The sequence below is a fragment of the Cervus canadensis genome, chromosome 14 (assembly GCF_019320065.1).
Source record: "Cervus canadensis isolate Bull #8, Minnesota chromosome 14, ASM1932006v1, whole genome shotgun sequence".
Lineage (NCBI taxonomy): Eukaryota > Metazoa > Chordata > Mammalia > Artiodactyla > Cervidae > Cervus > Cervus canadensis.
The window spans coordinates 26202021-26227011 of NC_057399.1; the positions used below are offsets into that span (position 1 = coordinate 26202021).

The window sequence follows — 24991 nt, forward strand, 5'->3', positions numbered from 1 at the left end:
GAAGGAAAAAGAATATTTTATGGAAAGCTGTGAGGATGTAATAGAAGAGGTCGAGAAGGCTGAACAGGAAGGAGGCTGGCAGGAAGGAGGCTGGTAATTCCAGAATGCCTTGGTAGAAAAACTGCTCAACTATCTCCCTCTAAGGTTTCTTCCATCTCTGGTTCACTCCAGACAAGATTAAAAGTCCTGAAGAGAGTTTGGTTGGCCCCAGCTTTAGGCATCTGACAGTTCTTTGGTTGATCCAATGTGATCAGATTTGCAAAGATGTAAAATTTACCAAGACCCGTGGTTGGTATAGGTGTGTAGAAACAGGCTTTCTCACATGTGACTTTCAAGTAAGTTGCCTTTGCTTTTTCTGGAGGCTGATAGTACCCTAAGATATATATATATATATATATATATATATATATATATATATACACAGACAAACACACACATATTCTTAAGGACATACTCTTCAATCAAGATATTTCATAATGTAGAATTTTTCTAAGAGAAAAAAATTAGTTAATTGAGTGATGATATAGATAATTGGTTATTTTATTATTGCTTGGAATAGCAACATTTGTTATTGTTGTTCAGTTGCTAAGCTAAGTCATGGCCGACTCTTTGCAACCCATGGACTGCAGCATGCCAGGTTACTCTGTCCCCAACTATCTCCTGGAGTTTGTTCAAATTCATGTTCATTGAGTCAGTAATTTGATCCAACCTATCATCCTCTGTCATCCCCCTCTCCTCCTGCCTCCAATCTTTCCCAGCATCAGGGTCTTTTCCAATGAGTCTACTCTTCACATCAAGTGGCCCAAGTTTTGGAGCTTCAGCTTCAGCATCAGTCCTTCCAGTGAATATTCAGGGTTGATTTCCTTTAGGATTGACTATTTTGATCTCCTTGCAGCCCAAGGGACTCTCAAGAGTCTCCTCCAGCACCACAATTCAACAGCATCAAGTCTTTGGCTCTCAGCCTTCTTCACGGTCCAACTCATATCCATACACGAGTACTGGAAAAAACCATAGTTTGACTACACAGACCTTTGCCAGCAAAGAGATATCTCTGCTTTTTAATATGCTGTCTGGGTTTGTCATTGCTTTTCTTCCGAGGAGCAAGCATCTTTTAATTTCATGGCTGCAATCATTGTCCGCAGTGATTTTGGAGCCCAAGAAAATAAAATCTGTCTCTGCTTCCACTTTTTCCCCTCTGTTTGCCTGAAATGATGGGACTGGTTGCCATGATCTTAGCTTTTTTAATGTTGAGTTTCAACCTAGCTTTTTCACTCTCTTCTTTTACTCACATCAAGAGGTTCTTTAGTTCCTCTTCAATTTCTGCAATTAGAGTGGTATCATCTGCATATCTGAAGTTGCAAAATTGGAATGTCCTAATTGTCCAACAGTAGGAAACTGTTTAAATAAATGATGATAAAGCCATATGCTAGAATGCTTTATAGCCATTAGAAATTATGATGTAGTCCCATATTTGTTTACGTAGATACATGTCCATTATGTACTGTTCTATGAAAAAAAGCAAGTTATATACAGTATGTACAGTATGACTTTATTTTTGTAAAAATAAATACATACATATATGCACATTAAAAAAAGAATATATTCAAAACTACATCAAATTAGAGACCAACTCTATCTTAAGCGAAAGTTACATTACCAAAACCAAGTTCAAAAATTTATTTCCCACACTCCAAAACCCAGAACAAAGGCTCCTTAATAAGATGGATGACCACTGTGTCTCCCTGGGGCCTCTCAAGGAATCAAATTCATTAAAAGGTAAGGTCAACTGCATTTATTTGTGCATGCATGCATGCTAAGTCACTTCAGTTGTGTCCAACTCTTTGCGACTCTATGGACTATAGTATACCAGTCCTCTGTCCATGGGATTCTCCAGGCAAGAATACTGGAGTGAGTTGCCACGCCCTCCTCCAAGGGTTCTTCCTGACTCAGGGATCAAACCCATCCCATGTCTCTTATGTCTCCTGCATTGGCAGGAAGGCATTTATCTGGGTTATCAATTATAGTGTCACCCTTCTAATTCTAAAACATTTGTTTTCTACTTCACTTTGAACTGATTTGCTTACCTATTTTCCAAGGAAGTAAAAATTCCCTCTCTTTACAAACACAAAGTTTATGGAAATTACAAAATTGGTCATGAGAAAATTATGTGAGCATTCACTTAGAAAGAGAAATTGAATACATACTCTGAAGTCAAAACCATCATACAGAATGTATACCAAATACTAACATCTTTAAACAGGAGGACATTTAAAAATTAGATTCATAAAATTAGAAAGAGTTCTTATAATTCTACTCAGTAGATTTTGAGAGTTTTTTCTGTCTACTCTATATACATGTCTATGGACCCAAGATTTCCTCTAAAGAGAAAGATGGAGGTGGGGGGGGTATTTAATTTTAATTTCCTAGTACGTAGAGAAGATAAAATCTCCTTAACTCAGGAAAACTGACCTCTGGTGTCAGGAAAATCAGTTTCATTCTGTGAGAGGAAAAAAAGAGTAAAATAACAGAGAAATGACTATTTGGTTAAATAATTTTTTAAGGATGAGATAAAACAGGAAAAGAAGAGGAAATTAGAAGGAATTAAAGCAAGTCCTGACCATAGGCATCTGTTGACAAAAGAAGATCCTAAATGGGAGGAAGAAGAAAAAGAGAATGCTTACCTGTCTGATTTTGGCAGTGAACAGGAGAGAAAGAAATATCATCCAGGGCCACATATCCTCCTTTGGGACCATTGAAGGCAACTTCAAAAATAACCTGCAGAGAAGAAAGACATGTTACATGTTTACATATTTTCTTTTAGGCTTAAATGCTTGTACTATGACTTAAAATGGTGCGTTGGTCGAGCCAGGTATATAGGTATTTGAGCAGCTCCCTCCTTAACTCACAGTTTCTTTGGGGGAGAGTGACTACTAAGCCCTAAGTTGCATTTTTTTGGTGGACTTTTCCCCCTCCCTTGCATGTCCAAGTACCTATATCACTTGCTGATAGGACTGCAGACTCAAGAATCTGTTTTATGAACTTCAATTAAAGAGGCAACATGCTGCTTGCAGAAGGCAATCCTGCCCTTCACAGAGCCCTAAGCCCTTCCCAGGACATAAAATTCTATGTCCATCTGGACAAAGATGCAGCAATCAGAGATGATTACCTGATGCCTAAGGCAGAATCAGGCCCAGAACTCCCGTGTACAAATGTTAGGTTTTCGGCATACCCTGGCATGTTCAAATAGAGAGAACATGGGATTATTAATGAGTTCAGGCCCCTTTAGTTATACTGTCTTCTCTGCCACCACGTTTAACTTTGAGTTCAATGGACGACTTTCTGTTTGTGACTCTCTGCTTCCCATGGGGATCAAGTATGGGGAGCACAATACTCATCTGTGTTGGGAAAACCACCGACGTGTGCAGACCACTCTGCTGGATTGATAACATAAGATTGATAACCCCCGTTGAGCAGGGGTGGACATTCAAGTGCCCACCCGGGCCAGGCACGTAATGTAAACGCATGATATGGGTTTCATCTGATGCAGCAGGAAATGGTGTGACTTGGGGAGCAAGGCTCATCTACCGGGGGCAGCTGCTACTTAGCTTCGTCAGCTGCTGGCAGGTGCGAATTCAGGCCTAACATGCCTGGACTCACCAAATTGTCAAGAGGACTTGATCGCTAGATTTTTATTTGAAATCTTCAGATTTTTCAATGCTAACAATTCATTCAAAAACTAAAACAAATGTGTGTACAAAATGAAAACAAATACCACTATAGCAGCTAGACAAATCCCTATAGGCTAGATCTAACCCATAGGCCTCTAGTCTTCACCCTCTGCTAAGGAGAATGGTGTCTTAGAGGCAGACACCAGAGTTCAAATCCTGTTGCTGTCACTTTATTAACTAGGTGATTTTGGGGACATAGCTAACCCTTTCAGAACAACACTTTTCTTGTTATAAAATAGCCATTTTAACATCTTCCTTGTAGGACTGTAGATATGATTAAATGAGATACTGTATATATAGAGCCTATGGAGTCAGGTGCATAACAAGCCCTGAACTAAATCCATGCCTTTTTCTCCAGGGTGACCCCCTCCTGAACTGATATTCATGTTTGAGTCTAGTTGGCCACTAATTAACTCTAGTTTGTCTCTTTTATCCTCTAGTTCTCAATTTCTTAATTTTTGAGAAAAGAGTTTGGATAAGATTGTCCCTTTCAGCTTGACAACAATGGTCCTTAGACACTTGGCCTCTCCAAAATCTAAGACAACCCTGGAAGTTTGTCTCCAGCAATGGAGGAAGGGCTGAGAACCAAGGGGACAGATTTGGGTGAATGAGGAGGAGCAAATTCAGCTTACAAGCTCAACATAGGCCTATGACATTTCATTTTCAAGGTGATAAAGCCAACAACAAATTGATCTTACTGATTGATCTAAATATCCTTACTGGATAAGGATATTTCCAATCATAATTTGCAAATCACAGCCTTTGTGTCATTGTGTTCTCTCTTGTTCAGATATTTGTCTTCCTTTAAAAAATTCATTTGAGAATATGGGGACATTAAATTCGCTGACTTCCACAGGGTAGGTTTCTTTTCTTGGCAATTACCAGGAGCCAATAATCCTGATGTAATGAGTACCAACTGCCAGGGCAAAATCATGCCTGTGTGACTCAAAAGGAGATGTACTTAAGTTTAGTAGTAAACTTAAGCAGTAAACAGAAATGGTAACTTTTCAAGCATTGATTAAAAAGAAAATTCAGCAAAGTCTCACTAGTATAAATGTTGCCCCAGGAGTTTACGGTTGGATGAAAGGAATTTGCAAGGACAACGTCTGCACTGTGCATGTGACTTGTGACTTTAATAGAAGGAAAACTTTCTCAAGCAGCATGTGCATTTCTTTTTCTCCTTGTAACCCAAGCTCTCAGAAAATTTTCCACTGGGCTGCAAGAGCAAATCAAGGCCTGGTTAGACTTTGGAATAGGAAATAGCACACATACTACACAAGTCCCCTCTCTGGGGCTGTCTGGGGTAGGGGGAATTGGAAGAGGGAAAGGGAGTGGCAGGCACACGATCCATGGACAGAACACTTCCGAAACCGAGACCCCACCCCAACACTCAGTGAAACGCCACATCAGGTGAGCAGATGGTACTACTGAAAAGCATCCAGAGGATCATCAGCTTCTTTTGCACTCTAAACAGAACTAGGGAAGATACTGCAAAAAGTGCAAAGTGAAAGTAGGGGATGTTCATAACCTGTGGGAACTAAGACTCTCTTTAGAGCCCCAGATCTGCAACCACAGTGCTGCATCCCTGGATTCTAGAGGTCCCAGGGGTCACTGGACCGAGCTCCCCTCTTCCTTCAAATTTAAGTCAGATTTAGTGCAGGAAATTTTCTTAGCACCCTGGCACTCACCAGTGGTGTGACCTAGAACAAACGTCTTGCACTTTCCGTTTCCTCCTCTTTCATCTGGAATATGGGGATAATTTTATCCGCTTTGTTGGATTGTTGTCAGCACTGAAATACGCGTGTGTGTGTGTGCTCAGTTGTGTCTGACTCTGCGACCCCATGGACTGTAGTCTGCCAAGTTCCTCTGTCCATGGGATTTCCCAGGCAAGAACACTGGAGTGGGTTGCCATTTCCTTCTCCAGGGGTCTTCCCAAGCCAGGGATTGAACCCGGGTCTCTTGCTTCTTCTGCACTGCAGGCAGAGTCTTTACCACTGTGTCACCTGGGAAGCCCAGAATACATGTATAGATATGTATTAATATATGTGCTTACAAAAAAGTCTTCAAGGATGAATACCAAGATGTTAGTTCTTTTCTTTGCAGGGCTGGTGTAGGGCGTTTTAGTTTGCTTTGCTTCTCTGAATTTTCTAATTCTTCTGCACTGGACATTTACACTGAACAGTTTTAAACCATAAAAAGTTTAAAAAAACTTTAGAGGCCCCAAGGCTTGTTGCAAATTAGGGCCAAAATCATGTTTATTTCTGACTTCTATGACATTATTTATACTATAAAGGAAAAAAGAAAAAATAAGTCTTTTTTTTTTCCCTAAATTTAGAGTGTTTCCTCAGGTAAGGGGAACCTTCACAGCTGCTGTCAGGAGCTGAAGTTTCAGAGTGAGGTTCATGTAGAAGGAGTTTCACTAATCACATCTGAACTCACATGACCACAGTGCAAGTTCAGAGGGAGAGTGTGGCCAAGAAATCTAGTTGGTTGACTGGCTTTCCCATATTTGTCTTTATTAAGAAATACTCGTCTAGGGAGAAGGCAAGGGTGGGATGTTTCGAGAGAACAGCATGGAAACATGTATATTATCAACGGTGAAACAGATCACCAGCCCAGTCTGGATGCATGAGACAAGTGCTCGGGGCTGGTGCACTGGGAAGACCCAGAGGGATGGGGTGGGGAGGGAGGTGGGAGCAGGGATCAGGATGGGGAACACATGTAAATCCATGGCTGATTCATGTCAATGTATGGCAGAAACCACTACAGTATTGTAAAGAAATTAGCCTCCAACTAATAAAAATAAATTAAAAAGAAGAAAAAAAAAAAAAAAAGAAATACTCGTCTAGAAAATGAAGTGATAGAGGAGGAAGGCAGAGAGAATACAGAGGAAGGGATAAAAGTGGAGAAGGCCGAGGAAGGGAAAAGGGAGATTAGGACTGAGGAGACACAGAGGCAAAGCAGGATGAGACTGCAGTATCTCCTGAACCCCACGTCTGGGTGTGGGGGGCATCTCTGCAGAGTGGCCAGGCACGCCTACCTGCATGGGGTACGGGGCACTGAACTCCACCTCAGCAAGGTTCCAGCCAGCAGCCCCTGGATCGCCCACTTTCCAGATCTCCTCATACAGTCCGGCTGCATCCCTCGTGTACACAGAGAAGATGTTGTCATTCCCCTGCTGGAGTTGGTAATAAAATGACAGGCAGCCAGACATGGGGGCCGTAGTCATCGGGGAGATGAGCTGGGCCACCTCCTGGAAGTGCTTGACGTACATAGAGTCCACGTACATGTAATGGCCTGAAATCACACAGAGAAAAAAACCTAAGACCGGCAGACGGATTCTCAGACGCGACTACACAACTTGGGATTTACTTCAAAATAACCCGGTGGGAGTGGAGGAGAGGAAGAGTGAACACTAGATGAAAAGAAGTTTGGCCATGGATTGATGAAAGTTGCAGCTGGGAGATAAACAGTGGATTTCACTGTGCTCTGCTTAATATAAGGACCACTCTTTCTCTTTCCTTTACCTTTGATTGAAGCAAAACATACATATAGAAAGGTAGGTATGTCATCTGTAAAGTGTTTGAGTGTTTATAAGCTGAACACAGTTGAGGAAAAGAAGCAGAACATGACCCTGAAGGCCCCTCCAACAAGCCTTCTTTGAGTGATGAGGTTTCTAAGAGCATATGGAGCACACCATCTGTTCTCCTCTACATCTTTGCCATATGCATGTAATGTCACTGTGTGTTCTTTGAGTGAAACAAAGATTTCGAATTCAAACTAGATGACAGTTTGTACCTCTTTAATAGAACATGGAGGTCAGTCAACACTGTCAACAGGGTTAGGATTTGGGAAGTTGAATTTGGGACCACACCCCCTTCTCTTGATGGTTGGCAAGGCCTTGGTGGACTCCAGACCCAATAGCTGATCTTCATTAGAGGCATTTTGGTAAAATAAAGAAACTGAGAGGTGGAAGTGGGAGAACTTGGATTTGGCATTAAACGCGCTGGCTTTGAATCCAGCTCTACATCTTATGCCCTGTGACTTTGAGCAAGTTACTGAATATCTCTGGACATTTTCCTGATCTCTAGAATAAGAATCAAATATTTCTCTCACAGGGTTGAGCTGAATGTTAAATGACATTGTATATGTGAAGTGGTCAGTGTGTACCTGGCACATTGTAATTGCCTAAGATAGTTATAATGAAGTAAAGGAATGCCATTAATGTTTTTACACCATGCTCCTCTCATATGGTACTATTAATATCAGCAATTTTATTTATTAGTCTAAATTTATTTGAGCTGCAGTGACAGAGGAGTGTGAGGCAATGCATCTATGATAGAATGGCCTTTCTATTTATAAGTTTAGAACAATTACAGCTTAATGTCTTTGCTTTTATTACATGGTGCCTGGTTTATAATCTTTTCTTTTATTGCCAGCAAAATAGCAGTAAGTATATTAGGAAGAATATATGCATTCACATACTGGACACTTGCTTTGCAGCTAACACATCACCTGGAATGTGGTGGGCCCTCAACAACTGGTGATTCAAAGCAGAAACATGGTCTCAGAACAATCCTCACTGCAATATGGCAGAGGGGAAAGGTGGATAAATCAAAGCTCCTTTCTCCTGGTAGCAAATTGTTCAACCCACTCTGAAAAATCTCCCTGGCTTAAATAGAATTGTCTGACTATCTTGCCAAGCTATGTGACTGTGAATAAACAGAAATCGCAAACTCAGATGATCAGAGGAGTCAGCCTGATCAAGTATATGACTGAAGTGGAGTGGGTCAGGGAGAAAATGGAGAGTGACGGATTAGCCGCCAACAGTGGAAATCACATTTCACCAGCAACGGGAAGCAGATATCAAACTTCCCCGAAAAAAATCAGAAACTCTGATAGTGCTGGGCCTGTATTCTTGGGCTGTGACAATCAGCTGGGGGTGAGGGGCGCTGGCCCTGTGCATGGACCCATGCTCCTCCCTGAGAACCCATCCGTCTACTTCCTGCCGATGCCCTCACATCAGCCAGGGGCTGCAGGCTTCTCCCGCTGAAACTCAAAATCCAGATTTTTCTGGCAAATACATTCATTTAAAAATGACACCACCTCTATTATTTTGTTAGGGTTACCATAACAGTAACTTAAACTGGATGGCTGAAACTAAAGAAATTTGTCGTTCCACAATTTGGGAGGCTAGAAGTCCAAGGTCAAGGTATGGGAACAATTAGTTCCTTCTGACAGATGGCAGGGAGACCCTGTTCTATGCCTCTCTCCTAGCTTCCATGGCATTGGCAATTTTTGACACTGACTGATAGATCTCTGCCTACATGGTCACGTGGTATTCTCCCTTCTAAGCTTGGATCTCTCTGTGGCCAAATTTCCCTTTTTTATAAAGACACCAGTCATACTGGACTTGGGCGGAGCCTAGGTTCACCCCACTTTAGTATGACCTCATCTTAACCAACTAATCTTCAATGACCCCATTTCCATTCTCCCATTTTGAAGTTCTGGGGGTTTAGGACTTTAACATATGGATTTTGAGGAAATACAATTCAACCTATAACACCTCCCACCACAATTTTTTAAACTTTGTGAGTGCCAAATAAATGTAACTGCAAGACTGGCAGCAGCTGATGAGCTCCCAGTTGGCTGCCTCTGGGGAGGGATTTTAAAGGAAGCATCAGAATGTTGGACTGAGCAGAATCTAGGAACTTCTGATAAGGAGGCAAGGCCACGAGTGCCCCTGGTAAGGTCAGTGTCCTCTGAAGCACTGCTGGTGGCCAGCCAGACATGAAGAAGGAATTCAGTCTACCCAGGTGAAGCACACCTCCAAAACTCCAGGAGACCTCAGGAAATCTAGGAGACCTCACAAATCCACTGGAAATTATTTGTTCTGCTTCCAGAGTACATGGTAACTCTGTTTAGGAGCAATGTCTCACAACTCCTTCCCATTATGAATGTATCTTCCTCACAGCTGACAGATATCTGACAGTGCTTCTTAAAGACTACTTACTCACCTCCTGGGTGGACACAATTTAAATACCTGAATTTGCAGCTAGTGCCTAGTTAACAACCCACGCACAAGACAGGAGGTTAATGAGCCACAGTCCCACTTCTGGTCCCAAACAACAGCAAACGCAACGTGACCTGCCCAAAGTGAGTCAGAGAGGCTGCTGGGAATCCGACCAGGACTGCTGACACCAAGTCTCCCATGGAACCACGAGACCAGACTCCCACCCTTTCCTCTCTGGCATTCATTTGTTGCCAAAGTTAGGTACTATGTACTGACTATCTGAGTAAGACACTTTCTCACTGGGAAACAGAAGGTAACTCATCAGAAGCTTGTCATCTCAGTTGAAGGAGTGTGGATGATTCAGAAATCACCAGGTGTCAGCCGCAGGAAGCTGGGCCACAGGAATGACCACCAGCCCAGGCTGAATATGTGTCATCAGGTACAGTCTGCTCTGAGGTTGGGAGCAGGTGGTGGTGCGGGCACTGTTCTGTGTACCCTTCCAAGGGGAATGAGGAAGATAGCCTGCAGTGCTTGGAAACTTACGGCTAGTGTCTCATATTATGAGAACTTTTTTGCCCAGCTCAATGAGGCCAATTCCTTAACTGGTCCAGGGTTCTGGAACCTCCAGAATCTCTAGAAGAAGCCTTTCAGAAAGAAAAATCAGATCCTTTAAGTCCGAGTAGATTAAAATAGGTATAGATAGATCTTAGGTGGAAAGGATCCTTATAATCAACCAAACCATTGGGGATCCTGTTAAAAGAGCAAAATTCTCTGTGACGCAAGCCAAAGCTCAGGCCCCTCTGGCAAAACGCCTGTGATAGGAGCACATGCACGCTCTCTTCTGAAGAGGGCTTCCCTCCTTTCTTACAGAAGCTCTTTGTCTTAGCTCAGCTTTTCATGTGGAACCAGTGGCTCACTGGTAGTCAGCCATTTTCCCTTGAATTAGGAAAAGAACTCTGAAAGCAGCTCCTGACCTTCTATTTTCAAACAGTCTGGCTAACCAGCATTCCACAGAGATTGCCCTTGGCTTGGCTGCGATGCCAACAGCATCCTCTGACTCAGCTGTGATTCGGTCCCGTTGGCCACATTTGTGCTCCAGTTGCAAAGTCTGCCTCTGTGTCACAGTTGTCTGGACGAGCTGTCTCCTGGGTGTGGGGGAAGACCCAAAGAAAGGCATGCCAGTGGGTCTGCGGCCATTGTGAGGAGGCAGCACCCAAAGGCATCTAGTTACCATGCCTGCTCTCCAGTCTACAGGTCTGGCAGTTACCTGCTGAACCTTTAGTTCTAAGGGTTTAGTAAGTTTTACTATAATAGAGTCTGACCCTACAGTAGAGTCAGTATATGAAGTGGGACTTCTAGTTTCTGCTAAGATCTCAGTGATAAGGACAATGGGGCAGAAGTCCCTCTATTTTCTACGGAGTGGTGCTAAACTATCCCTGTTGTATATGCTACATTGTGGCAGACCTGGAGTCTAAACCTGCTCTACCAGATTAGACCCTTTCACCTCCCTAATAATCCTAACCCTCCGTGCTCACCCGCCTCCGCCGGCCTGTATATATGAGAAGGCCAAGGAGGGATCAGAGAGACTGGAGGCAGTTTCCTTGAAGAGACTTGTTGTGGAGCTGACCCGCCATGTGTTTCCTTGTGATCCCCCAAGGAAATGGGAGGGGCTTGCTTCCCCTTTCTTACCTTTACCCAAGGGAGAGGGTTTCAGAGAACCACTTGTAGAGGAGGTGGGGGAGGGAAACTACCATCTAATCTCATCCCACCCAAGCTTGCAAGTTCCTGGGTTCTGTGACTGCCTTGGGCCTTGAGAGAGGGTGGCAGAGTTACTGGGAGAACTCCAGCGGTAACTGGAGTTTGTGCACTGCAGAGGCTAGGCCTCTGTATCAGAGCCTGATGGCATGCAGCTAGAGGCTGTAGGGACCTGGGGGCAGAAGGGAGAGAAAGGACTTTTGTTGCCAGTGAGCCGGACTTCCAGAGTTTGATGGGGGAGACATCTGAGTTTTCCCGAAGCCTAGGTGGAAAACTCAGAAGGTAGCTGGGCTAGAGTGCCTTAAGACTCTTCTCAAAAGGACTGCATCCAGGGCGGTAACCCTAACAAAAAGGGGCTGGTGGGGTGTACCTCATAACCATCACTAAGGGGGATTCACAGATGGCCAGAGAGTGCATCATTTTTGTCGTTGGCTGTGAGAGACATAGCCAGCATCCAGCCACCTGCAGTGTGAAGGTCATCGACTCCAGATTAAAGAGCAGGTCACATATGACCTTTCATCCCCTTCCCTTCCCCATCTTGCCTCCCCCAACCCTGGAGAAGCCAGAAGCAGCATCGTGAGTGGGGAAAGACGAAGAAAAGAGCAAAGGGAAGAAGTATGAAGAAGTAAAGCCCAATCCCTTCTCTACAGCTGCTCTGTGTTCTGGTTGAAGGATGAGAAATTGGAGTTCCGAATCAACTGAACTTAATCCTTAAAAATGAGGCAGTTTGTTAATATCAGAAGGTGCCTGGAAAGCCATGGTGAAGTCACCCAAGGACAGAGAAAGGAGACCCAGCAGAGCTTGCACAAAGGTAACGGTGAGAAAATTAATAAAGCTGCTTCCCTGTTGAGTGCTTTTGCGATGAACCAAATGGATCAGTGCAGATAGAGAACGAATAAGTGCTATGAAGATGATGCTTGAACTCAATCCAAACTGAAATGAGAAAAGAATGTTGTGAGTTATGGAAAGATGATCCATCCATCTCAGGGTCTTTGATGGAATGAAACAACTCTGACCTTATTCTACATTTTGAAACTTTGTTCAGCTCCTTCTGTAGCGGCACCAGATGCAGACCTGATTTTTAAAATTTCCGCAAAAGAACAGATTTCCCTTGTTATCTTTCCAGCAATTATCTTCTTTTTGCTAAGACAGGTGGGAAACAGTAATGATCTGAGCTGTCAGTAGCTTATCCCCTGAAGGATTTTGTTTCACTTCATAAAATATTAACAAAGGAAAGAAATCTACATGTGGTGAATCCAAATTGAGTAAGAAAAAGCAAGATAATATCCCAGCCCCTCCAGTGTTCTATCACACTCCTACTGCATTAGTCATTTCCACCATAAGACAAGAATTTGAAGACATAGAGCTCATTTGAAAAATCTGACTCACTGTTTGAGGCTGTTAAAAACACACAGGCAAGTGAAGGAAAACTGACATCCACAGAGTATTTTTCAGATATCACATTCTCTGTTCTCTTTTCTAAAACACATAGGCCAGAGTCCTCTGGAGAAGACTTCCTTCAGCATCTCTGCAGCTCTGAAGTTTCTGAGCAGGCACATAGCTTCCCTCCCCCCTGCTGTTTGTTTCTCCAGTTTTTACCTGAAAGCAAAAGCATAACCTGCTTCCAGGATATGAATGAACAGGAGATGAGTTTATATAGAGCCAAATCTGCTGCTGCGGGCAGACAGCTGAACCATTTAATCTTTCCTCTGCCACCCAAATTGATGGAGCTCAGGGAAAATCAATATACCTGGCAGAAGGCAAGTGTAATAAGAAAGGCAGCCTTCCTCTTGTTTAGAGCATTGGAGGCTTTTTTCCCAGGAGTAATCCTGGTCAAACCTTTGAGTCATATGAGCAAAAAGTGTTTCAAATAAAAAATTTTAGAATGTTTAGAACTCATCTTTTTTAGCCCCATCCTATGGAGGGAGAAGTCTCACCTAGGGAGTCTAAGTGTGAGGAGTGTGAATGTGTGTGTGTGTGTGTTGGGTGGGAATGAGAAGGCTCTTTGGTTATTCACTGGGCAACACCTTACTCCAAAAAGAGAAGCCAAAGTGAAATACCAGAGAACAGTTGGAAGAAGTGAATGGAAGGGAGGCATCCAGGCTTCCTGCTGATCACAAGCAGAAATACAACCTAGGATCTAGGCCCTACTCTGCCATTATCATGCATGCTATCATCCTCAAAAATGCTCCAAACATCAAAGAAACTACCCATTCTCATGCCTGGACACCTCTGCATACACTATTCTTATCTCCTCCTTAGCCATCAGGCCAAATACCAGTTCTGATGTGACTTCCTGTAGAAAGCCTTCCCCAAACTCCAAAACCAAGGTGGTCTTTCATTTTTCTGTGGTCCTATATCACTTATTTCATAACTCTACTAATCATACATCCCTGTGCATATTTACATAGCACCTCAGTATTTGAACATTTTGAAAAAGGCCATAATATATATTAACACAGAAGTATATTAAAGGCACTGAGCAGCCATCAAATAGAGGTTGTCCGTTTAGCTTTCTTTAGCTCAGCATTCCCCCAGTTCACTTGATGACATAGATAGCCCTTCTTCTCACATAAAGATTATTATTCTCAAATAGTGGCATTCTAGGGAACAGGTGGAAGTTTTTGTAGCACTGGGTTATGCAAGAATACCTGGTCTATAAAGAGGGTTTATTATGTATTTGTTGAATGAATGAATGAGCGATCAATGAAGAAGCCTCATTGTGATTAATGAAGAAGGCTCTGACTAGGCTGATTATAACTCAGGATTGCTGGAAGCAAGTAAAAGTCTCCCTTCCCTTCAGTTCAGTTCAGTTCAGTCACTCAGTTGTGTCCAACTCTTTGTGACCCCATGAACCGCAGCATGCCAGGCCTCCCTGTCCATCACCAACTCCCAGAGTTTACCCAAACTCATGTCCATTGAGTCGGTGATGCCATCCAACCATCTCATCCTCTGTCATCCCCTTTTCCACCTGCCCTCAATCTTTCCCAGCATTAGGGTCTTTTCATATGAGTCAGCTCTTCGCATCAGGTGGCCAAAGTATCAGAGTTTCAGCTTCAGCATTAGTCCTTCCAATGAACACCCAGGACTGATCTCCTTTAGGATGGACTGGTTGGATCTCCTTGCAGTCCAAGGGACTCTTAAGAGTCTTCTCCAACACCACAGTTCAAAAGCATCAATTCTTCAGCACTCAGCTTTCTTTATAGTCCAACTCTCACATCTATACATGACTACTTCAAGCTTAGGGTCAAATACTTTGTTGGGCCTTCATACTGATGTCAGTGAACTAAGCAATGCTAGTGGGCAAAGCTGCCTGCCTTTGGGAGAAGTTTTAGAATAGCCAAGGAAGAAGAGAAAAGATAGGAAAAATGGAGAGGAGGAGATGGGATGGGGAGTGGGAATGAGAGAAGAGAGCAGTGAGTGCCTATGGCAGGGCTGACATGCTCTACTACCAAGTCTTTGTGCTCCTCAGGGATGACCACATCATCATGCCTTGATATAGATATTAGAAAATCTATTGGTCAAGATATTAGAAAAGCCAGGTCCTCTTTTTCTCATTCCTTACTCCCTTTAATCCTCCTTTTTCTTTTTTTCTAATGCCAAATGCAAAGTGTTTATACATATTCAGGAGGGACTCAAACGCATTTTATTTTTAAAATTAATTTTTATCAGAGTATAGTTGAGTTACAGTATAGTTTTTGCTGTATGGCAAAGTGAATCTCTCTCACACACACACACACACACATATATATTATATACACACACATGTATATCCATTCTTTTTTAGATTCCATTCCTATATAGGTCATTACTGAGTACTGAGTAGACTTCCCTGTGCTATACAGTAGATTCTTATTAGTTATCTTTTTATATATAGTAGCGTGTATGCGTCAATTCCAATCTCCCAATTTATCCCTCCCCCATTTCCCCCTTGGTAACCATAAGTTTCTTTTCTGCATCTATGACTCTATTACTGTAAATAATAAATAACCCATTTGTAAATAGGTTCACTTGTACCATTTTTTTTTAGATTCCATGTATAAGTGATATTGTATAATATTTATCTTTGTCTGACTTACTTCAGTCAGTATGACAATCTCTAGGTCCCTCCATGTTGCTGCAAATGGCATTTTGTTCTTGTTTTAAATGGCTGAGTAATATTCCATTGTATATACGTAACACATCTTCTTTATCCATCCCTCTATTGAAGGATAATTAGGTTGTTTCCATGCTCTGGCTATTGTTAATAGTGCTGCAATGAGTATTGGGGTACATATATCTTTTTAAATTATGGTTTTCTCCAGATATACGCCCAGGAGTAGGATTGCTGGATCATATGGTAGTTCTATTTTTAGTTTTTTAAGGAACTTGCATACTGTTCTCCATAGTGGCTGTACCAATTTACATTTCCACCAACTGTATAGGCTGGTTCCCTCTCCTCCACAACATCTGCAGTATTATTATTTGTAGATTTTTTGATGATGGTCATTCTCATTGTTGTAAGGTGATACCTCATTATAGTTTTGATTTGCAGACAGGAGAATGTTGGATCCCACCAAAGATAGGCCATACCCAAGGGCAAAGGAGAAGCCCCAACAAGATGGTAGGAGGGGCAAAATCGCATTTAGAATCAAACCCCATACCCACCAGATACGCTCAGAAGGCTCAAACAAAACCTTGTGTGCACCAAGACCCACAAGAGACTGAGCCAGACCTTCCTTTGAGTGTTTGAGTGTCTCCTGCAGAGGAATGGGTCAGCAGTGGCCTGCCGCGGGGATAGGGGCTCTGGCTGCGGCAAACCTGGGAGGTGTGGCATGTGGCATAGGTCCTCTTGGAGGAGGTCGCCATTAACTCCACCATAGAGCCACTGAGCAGACGACCCACAAACTGTAGAACAATTATAACAAAGAAGTTCTCACACTGTTGCAAAAGTTCTAGGACCCACAATAGATTTCCCAACCTGGGGACTTTGACTTCGAAAGCCAGTGGGATTTGCTTACAGAACTTCCACAGGCCTGGGGAAACCTTCCCCAGACACAGGCCTGTGCCTGCCAAGAGTCTTCTTGGAGGGCACAAATAGAACCTTGTGTGCACAAGGACTCAGGAGAAAGGAGCAGTGACCCCAGAAAAGACTGAGCCAGACTTGCCTGTGAGTGTCCAGAAGTCTCTGGTGGAGATGTGGGTTGACAGTGGCCTGCCACAGTGTCAGGGGCACTGAATACAACAGGCCTGGGAGCCACAGCATACTGGTAAGTCTTTGGAAGGAGGTCACCATTACTGCCATTACCCTACCATAGTTTGGCTTCAGGCCAAACTACAGAGAGGGAACACAGCCCCACTCATCCACAGAAAACTGGATTAAAGATTTGCTGAATATGGCCCCACCCACCAGAGCAAGACCCAGATTTCCCCCCAGTCAGTCCTTCCCATCAGGAAGCTTTCAGAAGCCTCTTTCCGCCCCCCGCCCCCCCCTCCCCAGAAGCCTCTTATCCTTATTCATCAGAGGGCAGACAGAATGAAAACCACAATCACAGAAAACTAACCAAACTGATCCATGGATCACAGCCTTGTCTAACTCAATGAAACTATGAGACATGCCACATAGGGCCACCCGAGATGGATGGGTCATGGTGGAAAGTTCCGACACAATGTGGTCCACCGGAGAAGGGAATGGCAAACCACTTCAGCATTCTTGCCTTGAGAATCCCATGAACAGTATAAAAAGGCAAAAAGATAGGACACTGAAAGATGAACTCCCCAGGTCAGTAGGTGCCCAATATGCTATTGGAAAAGACCAGAGAAATAGATCCAGAAAGAATAAAGAGGCTGAGTCAAAGTGAAAACAACACCCAGTTGTGGATGTTACTGGTGATGGAAGTAAAGTCTGATGCTGTAAAGAACAATATTGCATAGGAATCTGAAATGTTAGGTCCACGAATCAAGGTAAATTGAAAGTGGTCATACAGGAGATGGCAAGAATGAACATTGACATTTTAGGAATCAGCAAACTAAAATGGACCAGAATGGGTGAGCTTAATTCAGATGACCATTATATTTACTACTGTGGGCAAGAATCCCTTAGAATAAATGGAGTAGCCCTCATAGTCAACAAAAGAGTCTGAAATGCAATACTTGGGTGCAATCTCAAAAATGACAGAATGATCTGTTCGTTACCAAGGCAAACCATTCAATATCACAGTAATCCAAGTCTATGCCCCAACCACTAATGCAGAAGAAGCTGATATTGAATGGTTCTATGAAGACCTACAAGACCTTTTAGAACTAACACCAAAAAACGATGTCCTTTTCATTATAGGGGACTGGAATGCAAAAGTAGGAAGTCAAGAGATACCTGGAGTAACAAGCGAGTTTGGCCTGGGAGTACAAAATGAAGAGTTTTGTCAAGAGAACACAATGATCATAGCAAACACCTTCTTCTAACAACACAAGAGATGACTCTACACATGGATATAACCAGATGATCAATACCGAAATCAGATTGATTATATTCTTTGCCTCCAAAGATGGAGAAGCTCTATACAGTCTGCAAAAACAAGACCAGGAGCTGACTGTGGCTTAGACCATGAACTTATTGCCAAATTCAGACTTAAATTGAAGAAAGTAGGGAAAACCACTATTCTATTCAGATATGATCTAAATCAAACTTCATATATATATATATATATATATATATATAGCAGAATATATATATATATTCTATATTCTATATATTCTATATATATATTATATATATTCTATATTCTACATATTCTATATATATATATTCTACATATATATTCCATATATTCTATATATTCTATCTATTCTATTCAGGTATGATCTAAATCAAACTTCATATATATATATACACACATATATATATAGCAGAATATATATATATATTATATATAGAAGAAGTGACAAATAGACTCAGGGATTAGATCTGACAGAGTGTCTGAAGAACTATGGATGGAGGTTTGTGACACTGTACAGGAGGCAGTGATCAAAACATCCCCCAAGAAAAAGAAATGCAAAAAGGCAAAATGGTTGTCTGAAGAGGCCTTACAAACAGCTGAGAAAAGAAGAGAAATGAACAGCAAAGGAGAAAAGGAACAATCTGAATGCAGAGTTCCAAAGAATAGCAAAAAGATAAGAAAGCCTTCCTCAGTGACCAATGCAAAGAAATAGAGGAAAACAATAGAATGGGAAACACTAGAGATCTCTTCAAGAAAATTAAAGATACCAAGGGAACATTTCATGCAAAGATGGGCACAATAAAGGACAGAAATGATATGGACCTAACAGAAGCAGAAGATATAAGAAGAGGTGGCAAGAATACACAGAAGAACGGTACAAAAAAGATCTTCATGACCAGATAACCAGGATGGGTGTGATCACCCACCTAGAGTCAGACATCCTGGAGTGCAAAGTCAAGTGGGCTATAGGAAGCATCACTACCAACAAAGCTAGTGGAGATGCTGGAATTCCAGCTGAGCTATTTCAAATCCTAAAAGATGATGCTGTGAAAGTGCTGCACTCAATATGCCAGCAAATTTGGAAAACCCAGCAGTGGCCACAGGACTTCAGTTTTCATTCCAATTGCAAAGAAAGGCAATGCCAAAGAATGTTCAAACTACCACATAATTGGACTTATCTCACATGTTAGTAAAGTAATGCTCAAAATTCTCCAAGCTAGGTTTCAACAGTACATGAACTGAGAACTTCCAGATGTTCAAGCTGGATTTAGAAAAGGCACAGAAACCAGAGATCAAATTGCCAACATCCGTTGGATCATAAAAAAGCAAGAGAATTCCACAATAGTATCTACTTCTACTTCATTGATTACGCTAAAGCCTTTGACTGTATGGCTCACAACAAACTGTGGAAAATTCTTAAAGAGGTGGGAATACCAGACCACCTGACCTGCCTCCTGAGAAACCGATATGCAGGTCAAGAAGCAACAGTCAGAACTGGACATGTAACAACAGACTGGTTCCAATATGGGAAAGGAGTACGTCAAGGCTGTATATTGTCATTCTGCTTATTTAACTTATATGCATCATGAGAAATGCTGGACTAGATGAAGCATAAACTGGAATCAAGATTGTGGGGAGAAATATTAATAACCTCATCTATGCAGATGACAGCACCATTATGGCAGAAAGTGAAGAACTAAAGAGCCTCTTGATGAAAGTGAAAGAGGAGACTGAAAAAGCTGGCTTAAAACTCAACATTCAAAAAATGAGATCATGGCATCCAGTCCCATCCCTTCATGGCAAATAGATGGGGAAACAATGGAAACAGTGATGGACTTTATTTTCTTGGGCTCCAAAATCACTGCAGATGGTGACTGCAGTCATGAAATTAAAAAGATGCTTGCTCCTTGGACAAAAAGCTATGACCAACCTAGTCAGCATATTAAAAAGCAGAGACATTACTTTGCTGACAAAGGTCCATATAGTTAAAGCTATGGTTTATCCAGTAGTCATGTACAGATGTGAGAGTCGGACCGTAAAGAAAGCTGAGCACTGAAGAATTGATGTTTTTGAACTGTGGTATTGGTGAAGACTTTTTTTTTTTTAGTTGGAGGCTAATTGCTTTACAATATTGTAGTGTTTTTTTGTCATACATTGACATGAATCAGCCATGGATTTACATGTATTCCCCATCCCGATCCCCCCTCCCACCTCCCTCCCCACCCAATCCCTCTGAGAGTCCCTTGGACTGCAAGGAGATGAAACCAGTCAATCCTAAAGGAAATCAATCCTGCATATTCACTGAAAGGACTGATGCTGAAGCTCCAATACTTTGGCCACCTGATGTGAAGAACTGACTCATTGGAAAAGACCCTGATGCTGGGAAAGATAGAAGGGAGGAGGAGAAGGGGATGACAGAGGATGAGCTGGTTGGATGGCATCACCAACTCGATGGACATGAATTTGAGCAAGCTCCGGGAGTTGGTGATGGACAGAGAAACCTGGCTTGCTGCAGTCCATGGGGTCACAAAGAGTGGGACATGACTGAGTGACTGAATTGAGCTGAGTAATAATGTCGAGCATCTTTTCATGTGTGTCTTGGCCATCTTTATATTTTCTTTGGAGAAATGTCTATTTAGATATTCTGCTCATTTTTTGATTGGGTTATTTGCTTTTATGATATTGAAGTGCAATAGCTGTTTGCATATTTTAGAGATTAATCCTTTGTTGGTTGCTTCATCTGCAAATAATTTCCCCCATTATGTGCATTGTCTTTTCATTTTGTTTATAGTTTCCTTTGCAGTGCAAAAGCTTTTAAGTTTAATTAGGTCCCATTTGTTTATTTTTGTTTTTATCCAAAGTATTTTTGAAATAGATCTCAGTGAGTGGTGAATTTGGAGATTTTGATGTATAGCATTAGGTAAAGAAAAAACAGTAAAATATTAGAACTCAAAGGCATCTTAGGGATCATTGAATTCAAATTCCTCATTTTCAAACAGGCTGGTGGAGACCCTCAGAAGTTAAGGGACTACCCAAAGCACTGAAGGACATTTGATCCTGTCTAAAATGTCCCTAAGACATTTAGTCTGTGCACAAAGGTCCTTGATATTTGGTCCTGTCTAAAACCATTTGATACAGACCAAATAATGCTCACAGGTGTTTTGGAAGGGACCAAATTTCAAGGACCTTATGGAATAGGCCAAATAACATACAGATATTCTGCTGCTGCAGCTGCTGCTTCGCTTCATTCGTGTCCGACTTTGTGTGACCCCATAGACGGCAGCCCACCAGGCTCCTCCATCCCTGGGATTCTCCAGGCAAGAATATGGGAGTGGGTTGCCATTTCCTTCTCCAATGCATGCATGCTAAGTTGCTGTAGTCATGTCCGACTCTGTGCGACCCCATGGACAGCAGCCCACCAGGCTCCTCTGTCCACAGGATTCTCCAGGCAAGAATACTGGAGTGGGTTGCCATTGCCTTCTCCTATAGACATTCTAGACAGGATCAAATATCTGCAAATCACCTAAAGTAATACAGCACTCTTATAACTGGGTCTGGAACACAAGCATTCTGATTCCTGGGCTGGTCCTCCTCTTCATCCCTTGTTGAGACACACATAGTTAGAATGTTCTGTGGTCACAAATAAGGGAGAGGAAGAACTAGTGGTGATGCATTTTTAAAACAATGGGTTACATGCAGTTAACATAGGCTTCCCTTATGTCTTAGATGGTAAAGAATCTGCCTGCAGTGCAGGAGATCTGGGTTTGATCCCTGGGTCAGGAAGATCCCCTGGAGGAGAATATGGCAACCCACTCCAGTATTCTTGTCTGGAGAATTTCATGGACAGAAGAGCCTGGCAGGCTACAGTTCATGGGGTTGCAAAGAGTTGGACATGACTGAGTGACTGACACACACACACACAACATAGTCAAAGGGATGATTTGACACTAGTCCATAAGCTTGATGCCTCTCCCAAGAACATGTGTTCTCCCAGCCAGCTGGTCCTTGCCATCATTAAGAATGAAAAATTACGCACTGAACAAATAATCATTAGATTATGACATTGGTTACCCAGAGGATCTGACTTTAGAACTAATTTTTTAATGATTTGTGAAAAGTTCTCTAATGCCAAAGGTTGTATCTCTGTGGTAATGATTATTGCAATTTTAATACACTAGTCTTTCAAGATTCTTTCTATTCCTTGCACTAGAATTTTTAAAGATGGCAGAAAACAATCTCAAAATCAGTCTACTTCCATAAATTAAAAAATGTCATCTGGCATTTGTTTTTGAAACTCCAAGACAGTGTTAGTTGTTTTATTCATTTAAACAAAGGTTTCAAGAGGTAGTAACATTTTATTATTTTGAGCTAACCCTATTGTCATTTAAAATACTCATGCAGATTCCTGAATTAATCTGTCATAACAGCTGATAATTCACTCTATACATAACACTCATTATAGGTGTGGTTCCTACAATGGCCACAAGTAGAGAGGGGCTGTGTGTCTCTGGGACCAAAATATGTATATACATTTGGAAACCTGAATCTTCTGTGCTATAACCTAGGAGCAAAGAGAACAGTAAGGACCGGATGAAGACTGTCCGAGGCCAAGGTAAGTAACAAGATGCACACTTAAAAAAAACTTGGAGACGTGGTTAAAAATATTCACATGAAGAGAAACTACAGTGAATGAGGAATGATGTAAGGTTGCCATAAAAAGTTGCCATGTGTTCAGGCAGCTGAAGGGGACACCCTGTCACCATTAGCGATTTATTGTGACTGAGCAGATCACCTAAATATCCACATCACAAAGGATTAAAAGGGAAAATGTTACTGTTTGTAGCAGAACCAACATTCCTATTCTGTCCCTAATGGAAAGCCAGTCACCAGAACCTTCTCTCTGGTCAACAAGAACTTCGGAGTTGACAAAAGGAATGTGTTGCAACCGTGAGGAGACCTGGGTTTTCATGAAGCCTACCAAGGTCCAGGTGAGAGCTGCCATAATCCACAAGGAAGCAGGCCCTTGCCGGGTGTCCCTCAGTAGGTTCTTTCTCCCCCAAGCCCGTTGATGACTGATACCCTCTCCTCTCCATTTTCCCTGCAGAGAACCAGCCTACTTGGCCACTAGGGGGCCCTGTTGCTCACCACATTCAGGACTGATCATCAGTATTGGTTCACCTCCCTGCCGAGAGAGAAGTTCTTACCAACTCCTTCTCATCATTCAATCTATTTTTAGAGAAAAGTAACTTAGGGTTATTCCAACTTTGTCTTTAGAAATGCTGAACAACAAACAGAAAAGAAAATAAAGCATAGTATGGAAATGTGAAAATAGCAAGGCCCTGTCAAAGGGCAAGAAAAGCCTTGAACTGGGTGGCATTCTCAGCTACAGCGCTCATGTCTGCAGGTTGTCTCTGTCTCAAGGCTTACTCTTCCCTAGTCTCCTGCCAGGTCTCTCAGGGCCTACTCACCTTCCTCTCACTGCCTCCTTTTCTGTTGACAGAGCTATGGACAGGTCAACAGAGTGGGGAGATAGCAAACACAGTTATCCTGGAAAAAGGTGTCCCCAGCTCACCCAGTTCAGTCTTGAAGGTGTGATCCTGTGGGAGGATAGAGTGGGAGCTCCGAACATTTCCTCCTCCAACAAACCAGTTCACGTTGGGGTTCCAGTGGTTCACAAAGCCACAGAGATGGTTTGCTTCAAAGTCACATTCTGGCAGAAGAGAAATAAAAACAGACTTGATGGAGATGTGGTTATGCCTGCAGCTGCCCAGACTCCCTGCAGCGTGCTCTTACTCAGGTATGTTTCTCACTCCCTTCGACCACTGAGGCCTTTGTACCAGGAGCCCTGGACAAAGTCGGTCAAGAGGAGAGATCCTGTAATGAGCAGGGATAATAATTCATCATTGCTTCTTTGGACTGTGGCTTGAAGTGTGACCTCACCTAGCCGCCATCTCCTCCTATGGGAAATGGGGGAACACGCCCACCACGCAGGGCTGTGGTAAGGGTGGACAGCTGCCAGCACGGTGCCAGGCGCGTGGTTGGTGCTTGATAGATCAGCCAACTCTGTATCAAAGCACTGTTTAGAGCTACAGTTTTAGCTCCAGAAATTTTATCCACCACCTTTCTGGGAACCCATTCTTTCATTCCCTTCTCTCTTGATGGTAGACAAGGTACTAAGCTGACGGCTAAGGTGCATGTTTTTGAGATGCTAGAGTTCTCTGCTTTTCTTATAAACAAGATCTTAGAATAGTTGAGACAGGACTATCTTAGGCACTGGGCCCTTTGGCAGCTACTGACTAGAGAAAAAAAGAGAAGACAAAGAGACCCTCTCTCCCCTTTTTAGTAGCATTGACATGCTTGCACAGATAAATTGTTCCCAGCCAACAGACTCCTTTGGGGAAGCAAGAAACTCACAAGCCAGTTCCTCCGTTGACCCCCATGAACAACAGTTAAAAATATGAAGTTGTGATTGTGCTGGTCATCTCCTATTGGCTCCTCCAGACCCACCCACCTTTCTTCCACCCTGCTCCATCCTCCAGAGGGTGATGTGTATGGACCTGTATGGGCTTCCTTGCCTGCTGGCTTCTAAAATGGATTCAACCAATGGAAGATAAGAGGAGAACAAGGTTGGGCTTGTTTATTCCTGCAGTTCCCTTTCTGCCAGGATGCCATGAGTTGGCTGTGCCCCACTACCGAGGGACCACACAGCTCTATGTTCTGGTAAACCCTCCACTCTTGCCCCTTCAGACCTCCAGTGCTGATGGTTCATGAGTCATCACTCTGACTAGTCTTGGATTACTGCATTTTGACAGGCTTCCTTCACCCACCCATACCTTTGCAGTCCCTTTGGTGAGTTTTCCTCAAATTACTAAGGTTGAATGTAATCTGTTTCTACTTTCTTGCCAGGGTCCTGACTGATAGAGTTATCAGTGTGCTTTTGCGTTAGCAAGCACTTAACATTTTTAAGATTTTCATTTTCAACTTTTCTACTACAGGATCCACTAACCTATGCCCAACAG

General features: G+C 42.6%; 1 protein-coding gene across 2 annotated transcripts in view; it reads right to left on the minus strand.

The window, feature by feature from the left end:
- Positions 1-24991, minus strand: part of MAMDC2 (MAM domain containing 2) — a 152602-nt gene that overhangs the window by 55947 nt on the left and 71664 nt on the right. For both annotated transcript variants that reach the window (XM_043486525.1, XM_043486526.1), the window contains exons 5-7: positions 23545-23682; positions 6769-7025; positions 2682-2775 (exon numbers count right to left, since the gene is read on the minus strand). In XM_043486525.1, the coding sequence (XP_043342460.1) occupies positions 2682-2775; positions 6769-7025; positions 23545-23682 (489 nt within the window). The remainder of the gene's footprint in view (positions 1-2681; positions 2776-6768; positions 7026-23544; positions 23683-24991) is intronic.